We start from the raw sequence: 14,272 nt of genomic DNA, 5'->3' as shown, positions 1-14,272 counted from the left end.
TCCAGTATTACTTTCCAAATTCCGAACAATCATTATCCATTTCTGAAACGGTAGGCAGTGAGCTGAATTTTCTCCCAAACTACGCTGATTGCTTACTCTGGTACTGAATTAGTTTCCTAATGTTGTTTATCTTACATTTTCAGAGAACTTACAACAAGAATGAGCGGGACTAAGCTATGTGCTCTACTAGGGGAGTTAGGTTACCAAGGGCACGATGCATTGGACCCAGACAGTTTCGAGTGGCCTTTCCAGTATGATGATGCTCGGCCTATTCTCGACTGGCTTTGCTCTAGTCTTCGTCCTTCTAATGTTCTATCATCTTCTGAGGTTTCCCAGTTACGTTTCCTCTCCATATAATTGCTTAATTGTTTTTTTTCATCTCATTTGTTAATCAGCTAAATGTAATGTTCTTAATTGCTTGATCCAGTTATTTGATTTTCTATAAACATTAGCTAGATAGTTGTATCATTCCCTTGTTCCTGAATCATTTGAAACAAATATTGTTCTCTTGATGGAATGACAAGACCCCTTTAAAGATGTTTGGAGGCTATTCAGGGGGAAGTCCTCATCTTGACAGCTCAAAAGAAAGAGATTCACTTTGGCTAACAAATGCTGCTCATGCTACTGCAATATGGAGTAGTAGACCCATCACATTCTGCTCGGGTATTTGGTGTTTACCTCAAAGTATCCTAAACTTGCATTGGGTCATGCGACCATCTGTTGCAGATTTTTGGGTTCAATGGATGGTGTTCAGGGAATACCATCAGTTCCTATCTAAATAAGTTAATAAAATGACATTCCGCAGAAAGTGGATTGGGAAAGAGAGGATCAATGGATTCTTCTTCACATGTTCGCCTCATTCGAGAACGGAGGAATTTGCACAAGTTGGGGATTATATTGACTTGATTCGAATCTAACTTCCTTTGTTGTATCTTGTCTTTCCTTTTTTTGTTCCTCCTTTTCTGTAAAATGATCGCACCTAGCATTCATAAACTTTTTTTATAATAAAGATGAGCCCTTTTCAAAACATATATACCCCTTACAACTTGTTGGTGTTTGTCACATTATTTCAACTTCATCCTAGTGATATATAATTGAAATTCTAAGAACTCAGAACCTCCTTTTTCATGTTTCAAACAGGATTTTCCATTACAAAGAATTTCAGAAGAATTATTGCTCAATGTTTTCTTGCTTTAAACTGGCATTAGTCCAATGACCATCTTGTACTTATGTTTCAGGTATGAGCAATTTCTACGAGAAGGAAAGCTATTAATGGTACAATCACCAAACCTTTCTTGTGATTCTTTGTCACATCCACTATCAGAACAGAACACCACTGACCACCTACACTTTAACAAAAAAACCTCAAATATTACATTTTCTCAAAGTAAATAGTGTTTTAGAGGCTTGAAGAATGTGTTAGTGATTTGTTTCGAAGATCTTGATACTAACATTCTGAATAATCTGGTTATTCATAAATACGACTTGATTTATTTATTTATTTATTTGCATTCTATGTTATAAGTTGTTAATAAGTTCTTCTTTTAAGAGTAATTGATCTGATATCTTTACCTATGTTTGTAAAGAGTATTTAGATGATTTGATTCTGCACCACTTGAGTGGAAAAGGAGTTTGTTAATTTAAACTGTGATCAGTATGTAGCTTCTGTAGACTCTAATTGAAGAGAAAGTCAAACAACTCAGATAATTTGATTAAACTTCTTTTCATAATTGATTAGGAAAATTACTGAACATTCAGCAGTGACTGAATTTACATTTCTTTCGTTTGCTTGACCTTGTGACAATGCATGACCTTTTTCCTGTGCAATGATGCATTAACTAATAGGGAGAAGACTTGGACTTTGCTTATGATAGCATATCAGCCTTTTCAACCAGGAGAGATAACCAAGAGGCAGTTTTTGGATCTGAAGGACTGAAAGATATAAGGTAATGGCTTTCTTGCTTGCAGATAGATTTTGAACTCTATGAGTTTGTCTGCACATTTTGTAGGGCTTTGGGCTATCCATGTCTAAAAGTATGAAGAAATTATGGTTTATACATCATTTTAAAATGCTGCGCTTCTTATGTATGTTTTTATATGGACCATTGTACTATTACGAATTCATGTGTTATTTAAATATGAGATGTCGATATGAGTGCTACTGTTTCAATCTAACTAATTTTTGTATTTAATATTTGGGTTAGTTCTATTAAGACCATATAGGCCCTGTTTGATCTATGGTTATTTGATTAACCAACTGGTTATTTTTAAATAACCTTGTTGGGCGTAAGAAGTGGGTTATTTGGGTGAAATGACCAAAACATCCTTATTATTTGGTATTTAAAATGTTATAAAAATTAAAGTAAATGTAATGATCTAATTTGATGGTATACTGGATAGTGGGTTATTTGGAAATAGTCCCAAATAACCCACATCAAACAAGGCCTTGTTCTTGCTACTAGTGATGTAATGTCTTATAAGAATGGAACATAAGATGTAGCAGAATTTGGATCAAAATATAGTTGATGTCCTTTGTAGTCTGTAGATTCTAGTGGATTGTGGGTCACTCTGAATGTTCTTGTTTCGTATACAAGCAAAATGGTGTTGTTTTTCAGATACTATCTCTCTTGTCTTTCTTAGTTTTCCCTCTCACAACCTTTCAGTTGGCGTGATGAAGATTGATCACTGCTCCCCTATTTTTGTTATAAAATAACCATTTTCAGATATTTCCTATTCAGTTCCTTTATGTTATGTATGATAATGCCCTTCTTATTCATTGATTTTAATATCTCCTGGTTTCAGGCCTGTATGTGAGGTATTATCTGATTAAGAACACATGTCAAGGATTGGTGGAAGTGAACTGTAATATATCATTGGCTGCTTATAATTGACCCTTAGGTTTCAGTTGTCCATATTGGACAAGATCACCAGGAAAGATGCTTTAGATTGTTAAACCTTGAGAATTAACTTAAAAGTGTTCAGAATTTGTTTTCGTATCAAGATTAGTCTACTAAGAACATTAATTTGTTTTCCAGAACCTATAAAATGAACATTCTTTTCCCTGTCTAGTTCCACAAGTCTGCTTTCTTGCAATTATGTTACATAAGGGAGACTAGGGTTCTAAAGGGACAATAACACGACAATATGTGGCCAACAAATTAATATTCGGATTTTTATATTTAATTATTGTTACTAGTTATTAGATAGTATTCTTTTTTATTTATTTAATATGATAGTATTGATCTTTTAGTTTATTAGTATAGTATCTTTCCTATTTATAGTATAATATTTGCCTTTTTAGGATTAGACTATAAGACATATCTATGTTACAGCCTAATATCAAGGAATAAGAAATAAAGATAACGTTTTGGGATTTATATGAGTCTTCTATCCCCCATTCTTGAGTTTCTTTATCTTCTTCTTCCGTTTGATCTCGGATCATAACAAATTCTCACTGTCATTTCTATCTGCTAATGCATTTAATTTCATTTTCAGGGATGCTACATCAGCATATAAAGCTGAGGCTCTGTCATTGCAAAATCAGCTTAGACAATTGCAGACTCAATATGATATGCTCACTGGACAGGCTTCAACGCTGATTCAAGGAAGAAGGGCACGAGTTGCCGCAACATCTGCTGTGAATGGACAATTAACTATGATGGATGATAGACTATCAGCCAGAAATTTAGAGGTATACAGTATATTCAATAGTGTAGAAGTATGTGCATAAGTTGGTTTTTGGAAACGTAATATCACTATATTTATTGCATATATGAAAAGAAAGCTAAAGATGGTGACAAATGTTGAGATAAGTTGTTTTAAACCGTTGGAATATTGCTGTTACTCAAAAACAGATCTTATTGTATAATGGATTATGGGTTGATGGATTTTGTAGCCCCTAAACATTGTTATCGATGAAATGTGATATGTGTAGTCGGCATAATATTCTGTTAGCAAACCTTGATTACTTGCATAGTTTAGTTCAATATATAACAATGGTTTGATGTTATTGTTTGTTGATTTGCGAGATTTCAGGGCTGCTTTTGACCCGATTATCCTCATAGTCTTAAGGGATCTAGATGAGTCAGTTATTATTTTTTCTGTAAACCTTGCTGGAAAAATTTGTTGCTGTAGACCTGAAACTAATCAATGTATGTGAGTTAGGGAAATGTGTCCCTGGAACATGAGCTTAGAAGTTTGTTTCTACTTCTTAAAGATGCAAAAGGATTTCAGAAGTTACATGATAACCTAGATGGCTTACCTTAACTACATTAACTCTCTCCTTCTCACGATTTACGTTGTGTTGTTACACTTCAAGTTATAGCCTTGCTACATCTCATTCACGGGGCATATTAAAATAACAGTTCATGGTGATAATTTTCTTCTTTTTAGTTTGGTATCAGCTCACAGAATTTTGATCTGTATGGGTCGTTTTTAGAACTCATTTCTTATGGAGGCAGAAGAGCTTGTGTTTGTTGTTTACAGTTTATGCATTGTTTTGTTGCATCATAGATGAATACTGTTCTCGGTAGGATTGCCTCCACTGCTCAAGAGTTGGCGCATTATCATTCAGGGGAAGGTATTATGTTTCTTTCATCTAGCTTTACCATTCACAAACTTTATTTGTTGTTGTGTGCTCTATCTATTAAGATTGGGTCTAGTGTGTCTATACTTATTGCACTTGATTGTTCTGCAGAGGGTGGGATGTTGGTGGAGTTAACAATTTTGAGTGTTGGGTGATTATTATATGAAATTAATATTTTTGAGCTGTTGTATTATATAAATGACACTGAAATTTTACTTGCAGAAGATGATATTTACTTGGCTTATTACGACTTTCATTCATACTTAACTGGGGATGCAGCCTGCATGAAGGAGCTGAATCAATGGTTTGTTAAACAATTGGATACGGTACATTGCTTAGTACTGGTAGTTCAACATTTTCTTTAAGTTTGTTGTTTTGTTTGTTCCATGCTAAGATGATTTTCTTTGATTTTCAATACCTGTAGTGCTAGAAACTAGGAACCTGTCTTTATACAAGTAATAGGATTGGTATTTCGGGAGTTTGATATGCCAATTGATCATGCTTTTTGCACACTTTCTGATTATTATGCTTATAACGTTGTGCCCGCAGCATGTATCAAATAATTTTGTTATCCCTCCCTTTATATCTGTTAAATTTCCCTCATAACCTTTATCGTCGTATATAAGAAGCAAGCTCTAATTTGCAAATTGTGAAAGTTGCACAGAAATTGTCTCTCACATCGATGAGATTCAGGTTTTCATCTGTTTGTCAATTTGACAATTTCAACATAAAGCTAATTAATTGTTACCATTCAGTGTGGAACTCAATGCTTTCCTACCTGTTTTTATTAAAAGGGCTTTGTGGAAAATTTTGTTTATGACAGTTCAATTTTTTTGGCATTTCCAGGGCCTCTATTCTAATTGTCAATATTAAAAGTGCTTCTAGTTGCACATTACAACTATATTAATTTCACATTCTTGTTCTAATCTTTACCACTCTAATCCACACGTGGACTTTGGAAGTATATTTTGTACTTCAGTTTGTAGATTGTTTTATGGCGCTTTTGTACTATTTCTTGCTTCTGATGGATTTAGTGAACTTACTACTATCATTTTGAATTAGGGTCCCTATCAACTTGTAGCTGAAGAGGGAAAATCAAAATGTTCATGGTTGAGTCTTGATGATATCTCAAGTATCATAGAGCGAGGTAGATTTCTTTTTCCCTTTTTCATTTTCTAGCTCTGAATGGAGTTTTGTCCTTTTTTTTGTCTCCCTCATGCATGCTAGTTATGTATTCAAATAGAATAAACTGATATTACTTCCTTTCTCCTTGCTGGTGTGGTAGATGCAGAGAAGCCACATCAACGTGTATCAGAACTGCAACGTCTTCGGTCTATGTACGAAATTTCTTCTCTCTGTATTGGGTGATTTATGTTCTTTGTAGGCTTCGATACTATTGACCTTTTACCATTAATTGTTCCATTGTTTTTTTTTTGAAAAAGGTCAACTTTTCGTTGAATTAATTGTTCCATTGTGTTTAATGGCTTCAGTGATATCTACTTTATTCTGTGTAGACATTGTTGAAATATGAAAGACTAGTTTTATTAACAGTAAGGTAATACAAGGAGACGCTAGGCTACAAGAGAAGACTGAAAATACTAGAATAACCTTTAACCTAAACTTGGCAAACAGATAATTTTTTACCCTAACTCACTCCATCACCTTCCTGATTCCAAAAAACTTGTGATTTGCACTGTAGTGTGCCTCATATTGGCTATAATAAGTTACAAAAAACTAGAATAATCTTGAACATAGTGTAGAGACACTTTTAGCCATAGCCATCTTTGCATCCTCAACGCTTGGCATGTCTCTGTTTTGTGTTAGTCTTTTCATATATTTTCTCCACATTTATTTATTCTCTACAATCCAATTATAAATTTGATTGTTCATGCAAGAACATCTTGTTTGATAGTTTCTGTGAAATGCTTACTATATATCTTTGCCTTGTTTAAATAAATTATGATAGATTTGGGACGAGTGAAAGACAGTGGGTTGAAGCACAGGTAGAGAATGCTAAGCAACAAGCCATTCTTATGGCACTTAAAGCTCAAGTTGCATCAGATGAAGCTCACATACATCTTGATCATCATTCCCTTCGGTATGAACTACATACGATCCTTTTATATTTGTTTTTGATTAATGGTATTGCATAAATAATAAAGCTGAAGTCATGCGTATCATCCTTCATGTTCTTATAAATGTAAACTATAGAGTAAACAAAGATTTTCTTTCATAGGCATATTCTCTCTTTGGATAGCTATAACAATAATGGAATGTTTTGTTCACTTATTTGTGCCTTCTTGTTACACATACCAAAGGAGATAAAATTACAATTTAATTTTTGTTTACTTACTTCTTCCATGGCTGGTCAAGAGCCCAGGACAAGTCAATTTAGTGCTTATTTATGCTGGTAGCACCGTAGTAAAATGTTTATATGCAGTTACAGAACATGAATAGTTGGCCTTTTTCATTGATGTAAGACTATAGTTGTGAGTTCTTTGTCCATTGAAACATGACTACAGTTGTAACTAATGAAAATTTGTTTTTCTATGGCTGTTTAATGAATAGGAGAAAATATGCTGAACTTGTGACAGAGCTCTCGAATCTTCATCACAAGGAAGAGAAATTGTTATCTGAGGTACATTTGTCCTTTTTCTTTGTTTCCACTATCCAACAGTCTTCCCCTAACTAATTCAGTTCCATGATATGGTCTATACATGTTACAAGTTCATTCGCTGTGATGCCAAAACTCATTCAAGATGATAACTGCTATAGTCAATAGGGTCTATGTGTTTCCATATGCTACCCTCTTCCTGATTCAGCCAATCAGAAGTTTCCGTAATTGATTATATATCTACCCAAGCCATAAGCCTGGGCATCTTGCAGCCACCAACTGTCCATTGCCTGACCCTTACATAACCACAACTGCATCTCAACTACCTTCTTATAGCTTCATATTCTTTCAGCTGTAGAGCTTTTTCATGCTATTCTGTTGGTTAACTCACATGTGTCTTAAATTTGCACATTTCATCATGTTCTGCAGACTATTCCTGATCTTTGTTGGGAGTTGGCTCAGCTGCAGGACACTTATATTCTGCAAGGTACAATGATTTTCAATTTGTTTGGATGGTATAATTTGCACCAATATTGTCAATTGCCTATCACACCATATTGTTGTAGTAGTTACTGCTCCACAAGGTTTGCAGCAGTTTGAATGCAGTTCTATGACAAATTTATTGAATTTTAGCTCTTGTTCTTGTTCCACATGTAATCTTTCCCTCAATATGCAGGTGATTATGATCTGAAGGTCATGCGCCAGGAATATTATATCAATCGTCAAAAAGTGGTAGGTTCGGCCAAATCAATTTTCAATTGTCCTAATGAAAATTTATTTTTATGCCATATTCTTCAACTACATTAAACAAGAGGAAGGCTTTTATCTGTATTTGTAGACTCATCATCTAGGAAATAAAAGATATGGAGGATCTGATGTAGTTTTTCTTTCATATGAAATTTTGGACCATGATGTTTCCCAAGCAGCTCAGTTGTCTGAGAAAGCTTAATTTCTTGGTCCACATATTTTTTTATTGTGTTTTTGCATTCAGTTTCCTTGTTTAATCATTTTGTATGTCGTCGCAGTACATAAATCACCTGGTTAATCAACTTGCACGCCATCAATTCTTGAAAATAGCTTGTCTGTTAGAAAAGAAAACAATACTTGGAGCATACTATTTGCTTAAAGTTATTGAGTCAGAGCTGCATGGTTACCTCTCAGCAACCAAAGGCCGAGTGGTACGTTTTTCAGTCATTTAGGTTTTGAGGAGGCCATCTATCTATCTATCTATCAAATTATTTTTCATTTATAATATTTTAATGATCTGTACAGGACCATTCCTTGGCACTTATTCAAGCTGCATCGGATGTACCAGAACAAGGGGCTGTGGATGATAGGGATACTTTTTTGCATGGTGTTAGAGACCTGTTGAGTATCCATTCAAGTAATAGAGATTGTTATAAATATCATTAGACTTTCAATTTGTTAGCAAAAAAGGATCATTCTAATTAATCAATTACTTCCTGGCTAAGGTGTGCAAGCTGGTTTGTCTACATATGTATCTGCTCCGGGTATTGTTCAACAGATATCCAGCCTTCAATCAGATTTGATGAATCTTCAGTCTGACCTTGAGAATACTCTCCCCAAAGACCGGAATAGATGTATTAATGATCTGTGAGAATCCCTTACCCTGAACAAATTCTTGTTCTATTTACAATTGATGTCATGAAAAAAGTAATATGCATCAGGCTTCTAAGGCCTTGTTTGATGTTGGTTATTTGAGATTAATTTCAAATAACTTTCTATCCAATCAACAAACCCATAAATCACATAACCAAATCCCAGTTACCCTCTATTTATTTAAAATCCTTATAAATTTATACCCCTAGTATCTTTTTACCCAAATAACTTGATTTTCAATTACCTACATCAAACAAGTTTATTTCGAAATAACAACGTGGTTATTCTAATAACACTCTAGGGGTTTGTTTGATGTAGGTAGGTTTATTTTTGAAATAATCTCCTTGTTTGGTGAAAAAGTGGATTACTTGGGTTAAATGGCTAAAATATCCTTTTGTATTTAATATTAAAATTTTATAAAAAATAAAGTATGGGTAATTTGGTATTTTAAATCCAAATAACCCTTTATCAAACAAGGCCTAAGATTTGTAAAACCTATAATACAGTTGTGATCTTTCCAGCTCTTTTTCAGTCATGAACTAGCTCTTTAATATCGAGCTTCTCTTTTTTCCCCTTTTGGGTATATTGTAGATGCACTCTCATTCAAAATTTGCAGCAACTGCTATTTTCATCATCAACAACTGCACAGCCCATTCTGACACCTCGGGTAGGCAATTCTCCTAACTATTATCGCATTCTTGCATCTTATAAGCGTCTTATATTGTCAGCAATTTCATCTTATTACATGACTAGTTTTTTTTTAAAATAAAAAATGGAAATTCCATTAATGAGAGCCCAATATGACCACCCTAGGTTACACATTGTTGAATGAGCATTAACATGACTGACTAGTGTTAAATTCAGATGACTCACAAAATTGTTATTATGTTTGGTTTTCATATTTTATTTCTCGTGATAGGAGTATTCTTAATAGATGGTAATATATATAATTGAAATCTGCATGTGGGTGTTTGATTTTCTCTTTCTCTTCTCAGGAATTGATGAAGGAGCTCGATGAAATGGAGAGAGTCAATTCAAATCTCTCTGCTGCAGTTGAAGAAGTAACACTTGAGCATTGCAAGAAGAATGAGGTAACAAAGACACTATTCAGATCCATTCTAATAAGTTCTTCTTCTAAGGAATCATCATTTTCTCATTTAGTCAAACAATATATTCATCTTGCTATAATCTTCAAATCCTCCTGAAAAACAGATCGTAAAACATCATTCCCAAGAAGTGGGGCTTCAGAGACGTGTTTTTGTTGATTTCTTCTCAAATCCCGAGCGTTTAAGGAATCAAGTCAGGGAATTGTCTGCTCGCGTAAGGGCTTTGCAGGCTTCATAATTCGAAAATTCATTCATACTGGATGGTGGTGCATTTTGGGTTTTCCTTTTCAAATGTAAAAGTAATCAATCAAAGAGAATATTTGTTAGTCATATTAAAGTAAGACTTTTTTTATATGCCATATGTATTATTATTGATTTGTGAAAGTATATTATTGTCATTTGCAAGACAATATTGGTTGGTTGGTTAATATGAAATTGCTATGTTTTTATGTCAGCTTTTGGAAATTATTAAATAAATAAAAAATGAGTCCTGTTATGAATATTATGAAAATAGAGAGGGTTATATAAACATATTTATGAAGATCAGGGACTGATATGTATTTTATTACAAGGCTAACTAACTAACTAACTACTTTTCTGTTAAGATGAAGAATATTTCAGTTTCATCTCTCTCTCCACTAATAGTCACCTCCGGCGGCATTTCTCTTAAGATTTCTTCACCTTCTTCTGCCGGAAAAGATGTCGCAGCAGCACGGCGATGTAAGACCTCTCCACCATTCTTCGCAATCGGACATCGACGAGATTGAGAATCTCATGCATTCGAGTCCGGCAACCGTGCTCCCTGCTCGGCCAACTAGTCCTCAACAACGAGCATCCATCCCTGTTTCCTCTTCTCCATTCATTCCTCCTCCTCAGAATCATCATCAGCAGCAGAAGGCCAATCTGACAGCGGTTCCATCTCCACCGCCACCTCCTCCGCCTAGATCATTTGGAAACGATCTACAGCCGAACACGTTGACGGAGCCGGTTTGGGATACGCTGATGAGAGATCTGACAAGGATTGTGAGCAATTTGAAACTAGTTGTATTTCCGAATCCATTTAGGGAAGATCCAGGAAAGGCATTGAGAGATTGGGATCTTTGGGGACCGTTCTTCTTTATTGTGTTACTCGGACTGATTTTGTCATGGTCTGCATCGATCAAGAAGGTGAGAGAATTGAATTTTACATATAGAATGAATGAATGAGAATTGATTTGTATTATTATTGTATTGCTGCATCAGTCTGAGGTATTTGCAGTTGCTTTTGCATTGCTTGCAATTGGTGCAGTGATATTGACGGCAAATGTACTTCTTCTGGGAGGAAGGATCATATTCTTTCAGAGTTTATCTCTGCTTGGATACTGTCTATTCCCATTGGATGTTGGTGCTTTGATCTGTATGTTGAAAGACAATGTGATGATGAAGTTGATAGTGGTGATTGTAACATTAGGTTGGAGCTGTTGGGCTGCATATCCATTCATGAGTACAGCTCTTCATCCAAGAAGGAAAGCTCTCGCTCTCTATCCCGTCGTTCTCATGTACGTTTCCGTCGCTTCTCTCATCATTGCAATCGATTGATTGATTCATCCAATTCTATTTCAATTTCAATCTTCCCATCATCAATAATTAGACCTAGCTAGCTAGCTCCTTACTTCTCTCTGTATTCATTGTAATTAATAATAACAAGATTGATTGCAATCTATTTTCCTTCTTTGGGCATTAGCTTAATTGTTTAATTCAAATAAATACAAATGAGACTAGATTTTTTTTTTTTTTAAGAGAAATAGTTCTATTTAACTTATTATATAGTTTATATAAGAAACTAAAAATAAATATTCAATTTTCATTTAAAAACATTTTAAATTAGAAAAATATAATGTTAAAAACTAATTGACCCTATCAATTTGGAAACTTTTTATTAAAAATAAATAAATAAAATTACGAACTCAATCACCTATGCAAATTGTCACGGGCTTGGTTTTTTCTCCAACGAACCGTGCGGCACTAGTTATTATCTTCGTAAGATCAATAACTAGTCAGCATTTCTCAATGCAACACTTGAATAAACACAAGAACTTTTAGAGAGAGAAAGTAATTATATTGATAAAATACTTGATGTTTTACAAAGGTATACCTCAAAGGTATTTATAGTGTTAATCTCAACTACTACATTAATTACTCAACTACCTCATTAATGGTGTGCTAGCCAACCACCACAATAATGAGTTACTATCCAACTACCACCCTAATAACCAACCACTACATTAAATGACTCACAAGGCTTTCTAGAATGTTCTTTGGGTTGGGCCTTCAAGGGTGATTAAGCCTCTTGGGTTAGCTGGTCAAGGGAGCCATGACATTCTCCCCCACTCAATCTGGCGACGTCCTCGTCGCGTCCTCCTTATAGCTACGAATGATGTCTTTGAAGTTCCATAGTACTAATTCGTGTTCCCAACTGGCTTCACTTTCCGGTAGTCCCTTCCACTTCACGAAGTATTCGACATAACTTGGGTGGGTACCCCTCCTCGGTATGACCCGATGTGCCAATATCTCTTCGGCTTCTTTCTCGGGTACGGTATTGATTGCCGTGAGAGCTCGTTTTGATTCCCCTCTACTTGGATCTTCTTTATCTTCATGATAAAGTTTTAATAAACTTACGTGGAATACGGGGTGCATCTCCAGATGTGTCGGTAATTTTAAGCGATAGGCCAACTTTCCAATCCGTTTCTCCACGATGAAAGGGCCTTCATACCGCCTCACCAGTCCATTGTGAACTTGCAAAAAGCGTCTCCCTTGATGGAGGAGGAGTTTTACCATCACTTGGTCTCCTTCTTCGAACTCCAAGTGCCTTCTCTTCTTGTCCGCCCATTTCTTCATTCTTTTGGCGGCCTTGGCGAGGTGGGCTCGTACTATGTCAGCTTCCTCATGCCATCCTTTGGCGAACTTAAAGGCCGTAGGACTTGGGCCTTTGTATCCCATCGCCAAAGTGTGTGGAGTTAAGGGTTGTTGACCTGTAGCTATCTCAAAGGGACTTCCCCCTGTTGATTCACTTTTTTACAGATTATATGAAAATTGGGCTATGTCAAGCAATTTTGTCCAGTCTTTTTGGCTAGCGCTCATATAGTGCCTTAAGAACAACTCAAGTAAGGCGTTCACCCTTTCTGTTTGTCCGTCGGTTTGCGGGTGAAAGCTAGTTGAGAAGTTGAGTTCGGATCCCATAAGCTTGAACAACTCCATCCAAAACCTTCCAGTGAAGCGAGTATCTCGGTCGCTCACAATGGATTTTGGAATGCCCCAATATTTCATCACATACTTGAAAAATGATCGAGCTTCATCTTCAGCCGTGAACTTTGTCGTCATGGGGATGAACACTCCGTATTTGCTAAATCGATCCACCACAACCATTATGTTGCTACACCCATCAGACTTGGGTAGGCAAGTGATGAAGTCCATGGAAATGCTTTCCCAAGGTCTCTCCGGGGTTGGCAATGGCTCTAGCAATCCCGTAGTCTTGTGTTGATCCACCTTATCTTGTTGACACACAAGACAAGTTTTAACATAGACTTCAATGTCGTCTCTCATCTGAGGCCAATAATACCCACGTTCTACTAGCGCCAATGTACGATGTGTTCCTGGATGTCCAGCCCATCTTGAGTCATGACACTCCTTTAGAATGGCTTTCCTTAATCCTTCCCACCTTGGTACATAGATTCTATCTCCTTTGGTAATGAGTATTTCATCTCTTATCCAAAATTGGCGAGTCTTCCCTTTCTCTGCCAATTCTTTTAAACTCTTGGCTTGTGGGTCGTGCTCAATTCCTTCCTTGATTTGATCTACTAAAGGAAAATTAGCACTTGTGATTGCGGCTAACTCTGCCTTCCTACTCAGGGCGTCTTCTACCAAGTTGGCTTTTCCCGGTTTATACTCCATAATGAAGTCGAACTCTGCGAGAAAATCTTGCCACCTTGCTTGTTTTGGAGTCAACTTCTTTTGAGTGAGGAAATAGCTTGTTGCCACATTGTCGGTCTTCACGACGAACTTAGCCCCCAACAAGAAGTGTCTCCATGTTCGCAAGCAATGGACAACCGCAGTCATCTCCTTTTCTTGGACGGTGTACCGACGTTCCGCATCATTGAGCTTGCGACTCTCATGGGCGACGGGGTGTCCTTCTTGCATCAACACTCCACCAAGGGCAAAATCTGAGGCATCTGTGTGGATTTCGTAAGCCATGGTGTTGTTTGGTAGTACCAACACGGGTTCCTCCATCGCTGCCTGTTTCAGCTTCTCAAATGCCTCGTTGCAACTCGTATCCCAATTCCACGACTTATTCTTTTTTAATAGGTCCGT

The 14,272-nt window shown here is 36.1% G+C and overlaps 2 protein-coding genes across 3 annotated transcripts; both read left to right on the top strand.

Moving 5' to 3' along the window:
• The first annotated feature begins 137 nt into the window (after positions 1-137).
• Positions 138-10,379, top strand: LOC124925751 (AUGMIN subunit 3). Of its 2 annotated transcripts, none has more exons than XM_047465831.1 (18): positions 138-335; positions 1,239-1,275; positions 1,846-1,946; positions 3,496-3,691; positions 4,513-4,579; positions 4,808-4,911; positions 5,648-5,732; positions 5,877-5,922; positions 6,552-6,683; positions 7,154-7,223; positions 7,629-7,686; positions 7,876-7,931; positions 8,225-8,377; positions 8,472-8,583; positions 8,672-8,813; positions 9,411-9,486; positions 9,815-9,910; positions 10,032-10,379. In XM_047465831.1, exons 1-18 carry the CDS (start codon positions 160-162, stop codon positions 10,161-10,163), a joined length of 1,839 nt encoding a protein of 612 aa, XP_047321787.1. In that variant the 5' UTR covers positions 138-159; the 3' UTR covers positions 10,164-10,379. The 2 variants fall into 2 exon arrangements, with proteins under 2 accessions (XP_047321787.1, XP_047321786.1); XM_047465830.1 differs by having other exon boundaries at positions 5,871-5,922.
• Positions 10,380-10,623: 244 nt separating this feature from the next.
• On the top strand, positions 10,624-11,533 carry LOC124927721 (protein YIP4b-like). The gene is made up of 2 exons (XM_047468178.1): positions 10,624-11,092; positions 11,168-11,533. Exons 1-2 carry the CDS (start codon positions 10,625-10,627, stop codon positions 11,501-11,503), a joined length of 804 nt encoding a protein of 267 aa, XP_047324134.1. The 5' UTR covers position 10,624; the 3' UTR covers positions 11,504-11,533.
• The last annotated feature ends 2,739 nt before the right edge of the window (positions 11,534-14,272 follow it).

This window comes from Impatiens glandulifera, chromosome 2 (genome assembly GCF_907164915.1).
Source record: "Impatiens glandulifera chromosome 2, dImpGla2.1, whole genome shotgun sequence".
Classification (NCBI taxonomy): Eukaryota; Viridiplantae; Streptophyta; class Magnoliopsida; order Ericales; family Balsaminaceae; genus Impatiens; species Impatiens glandulifera.
Note: the sequence above shows the minus strand (reverse complement) of the source record. Positions and strands in the feature narration are given on the sequence as shown.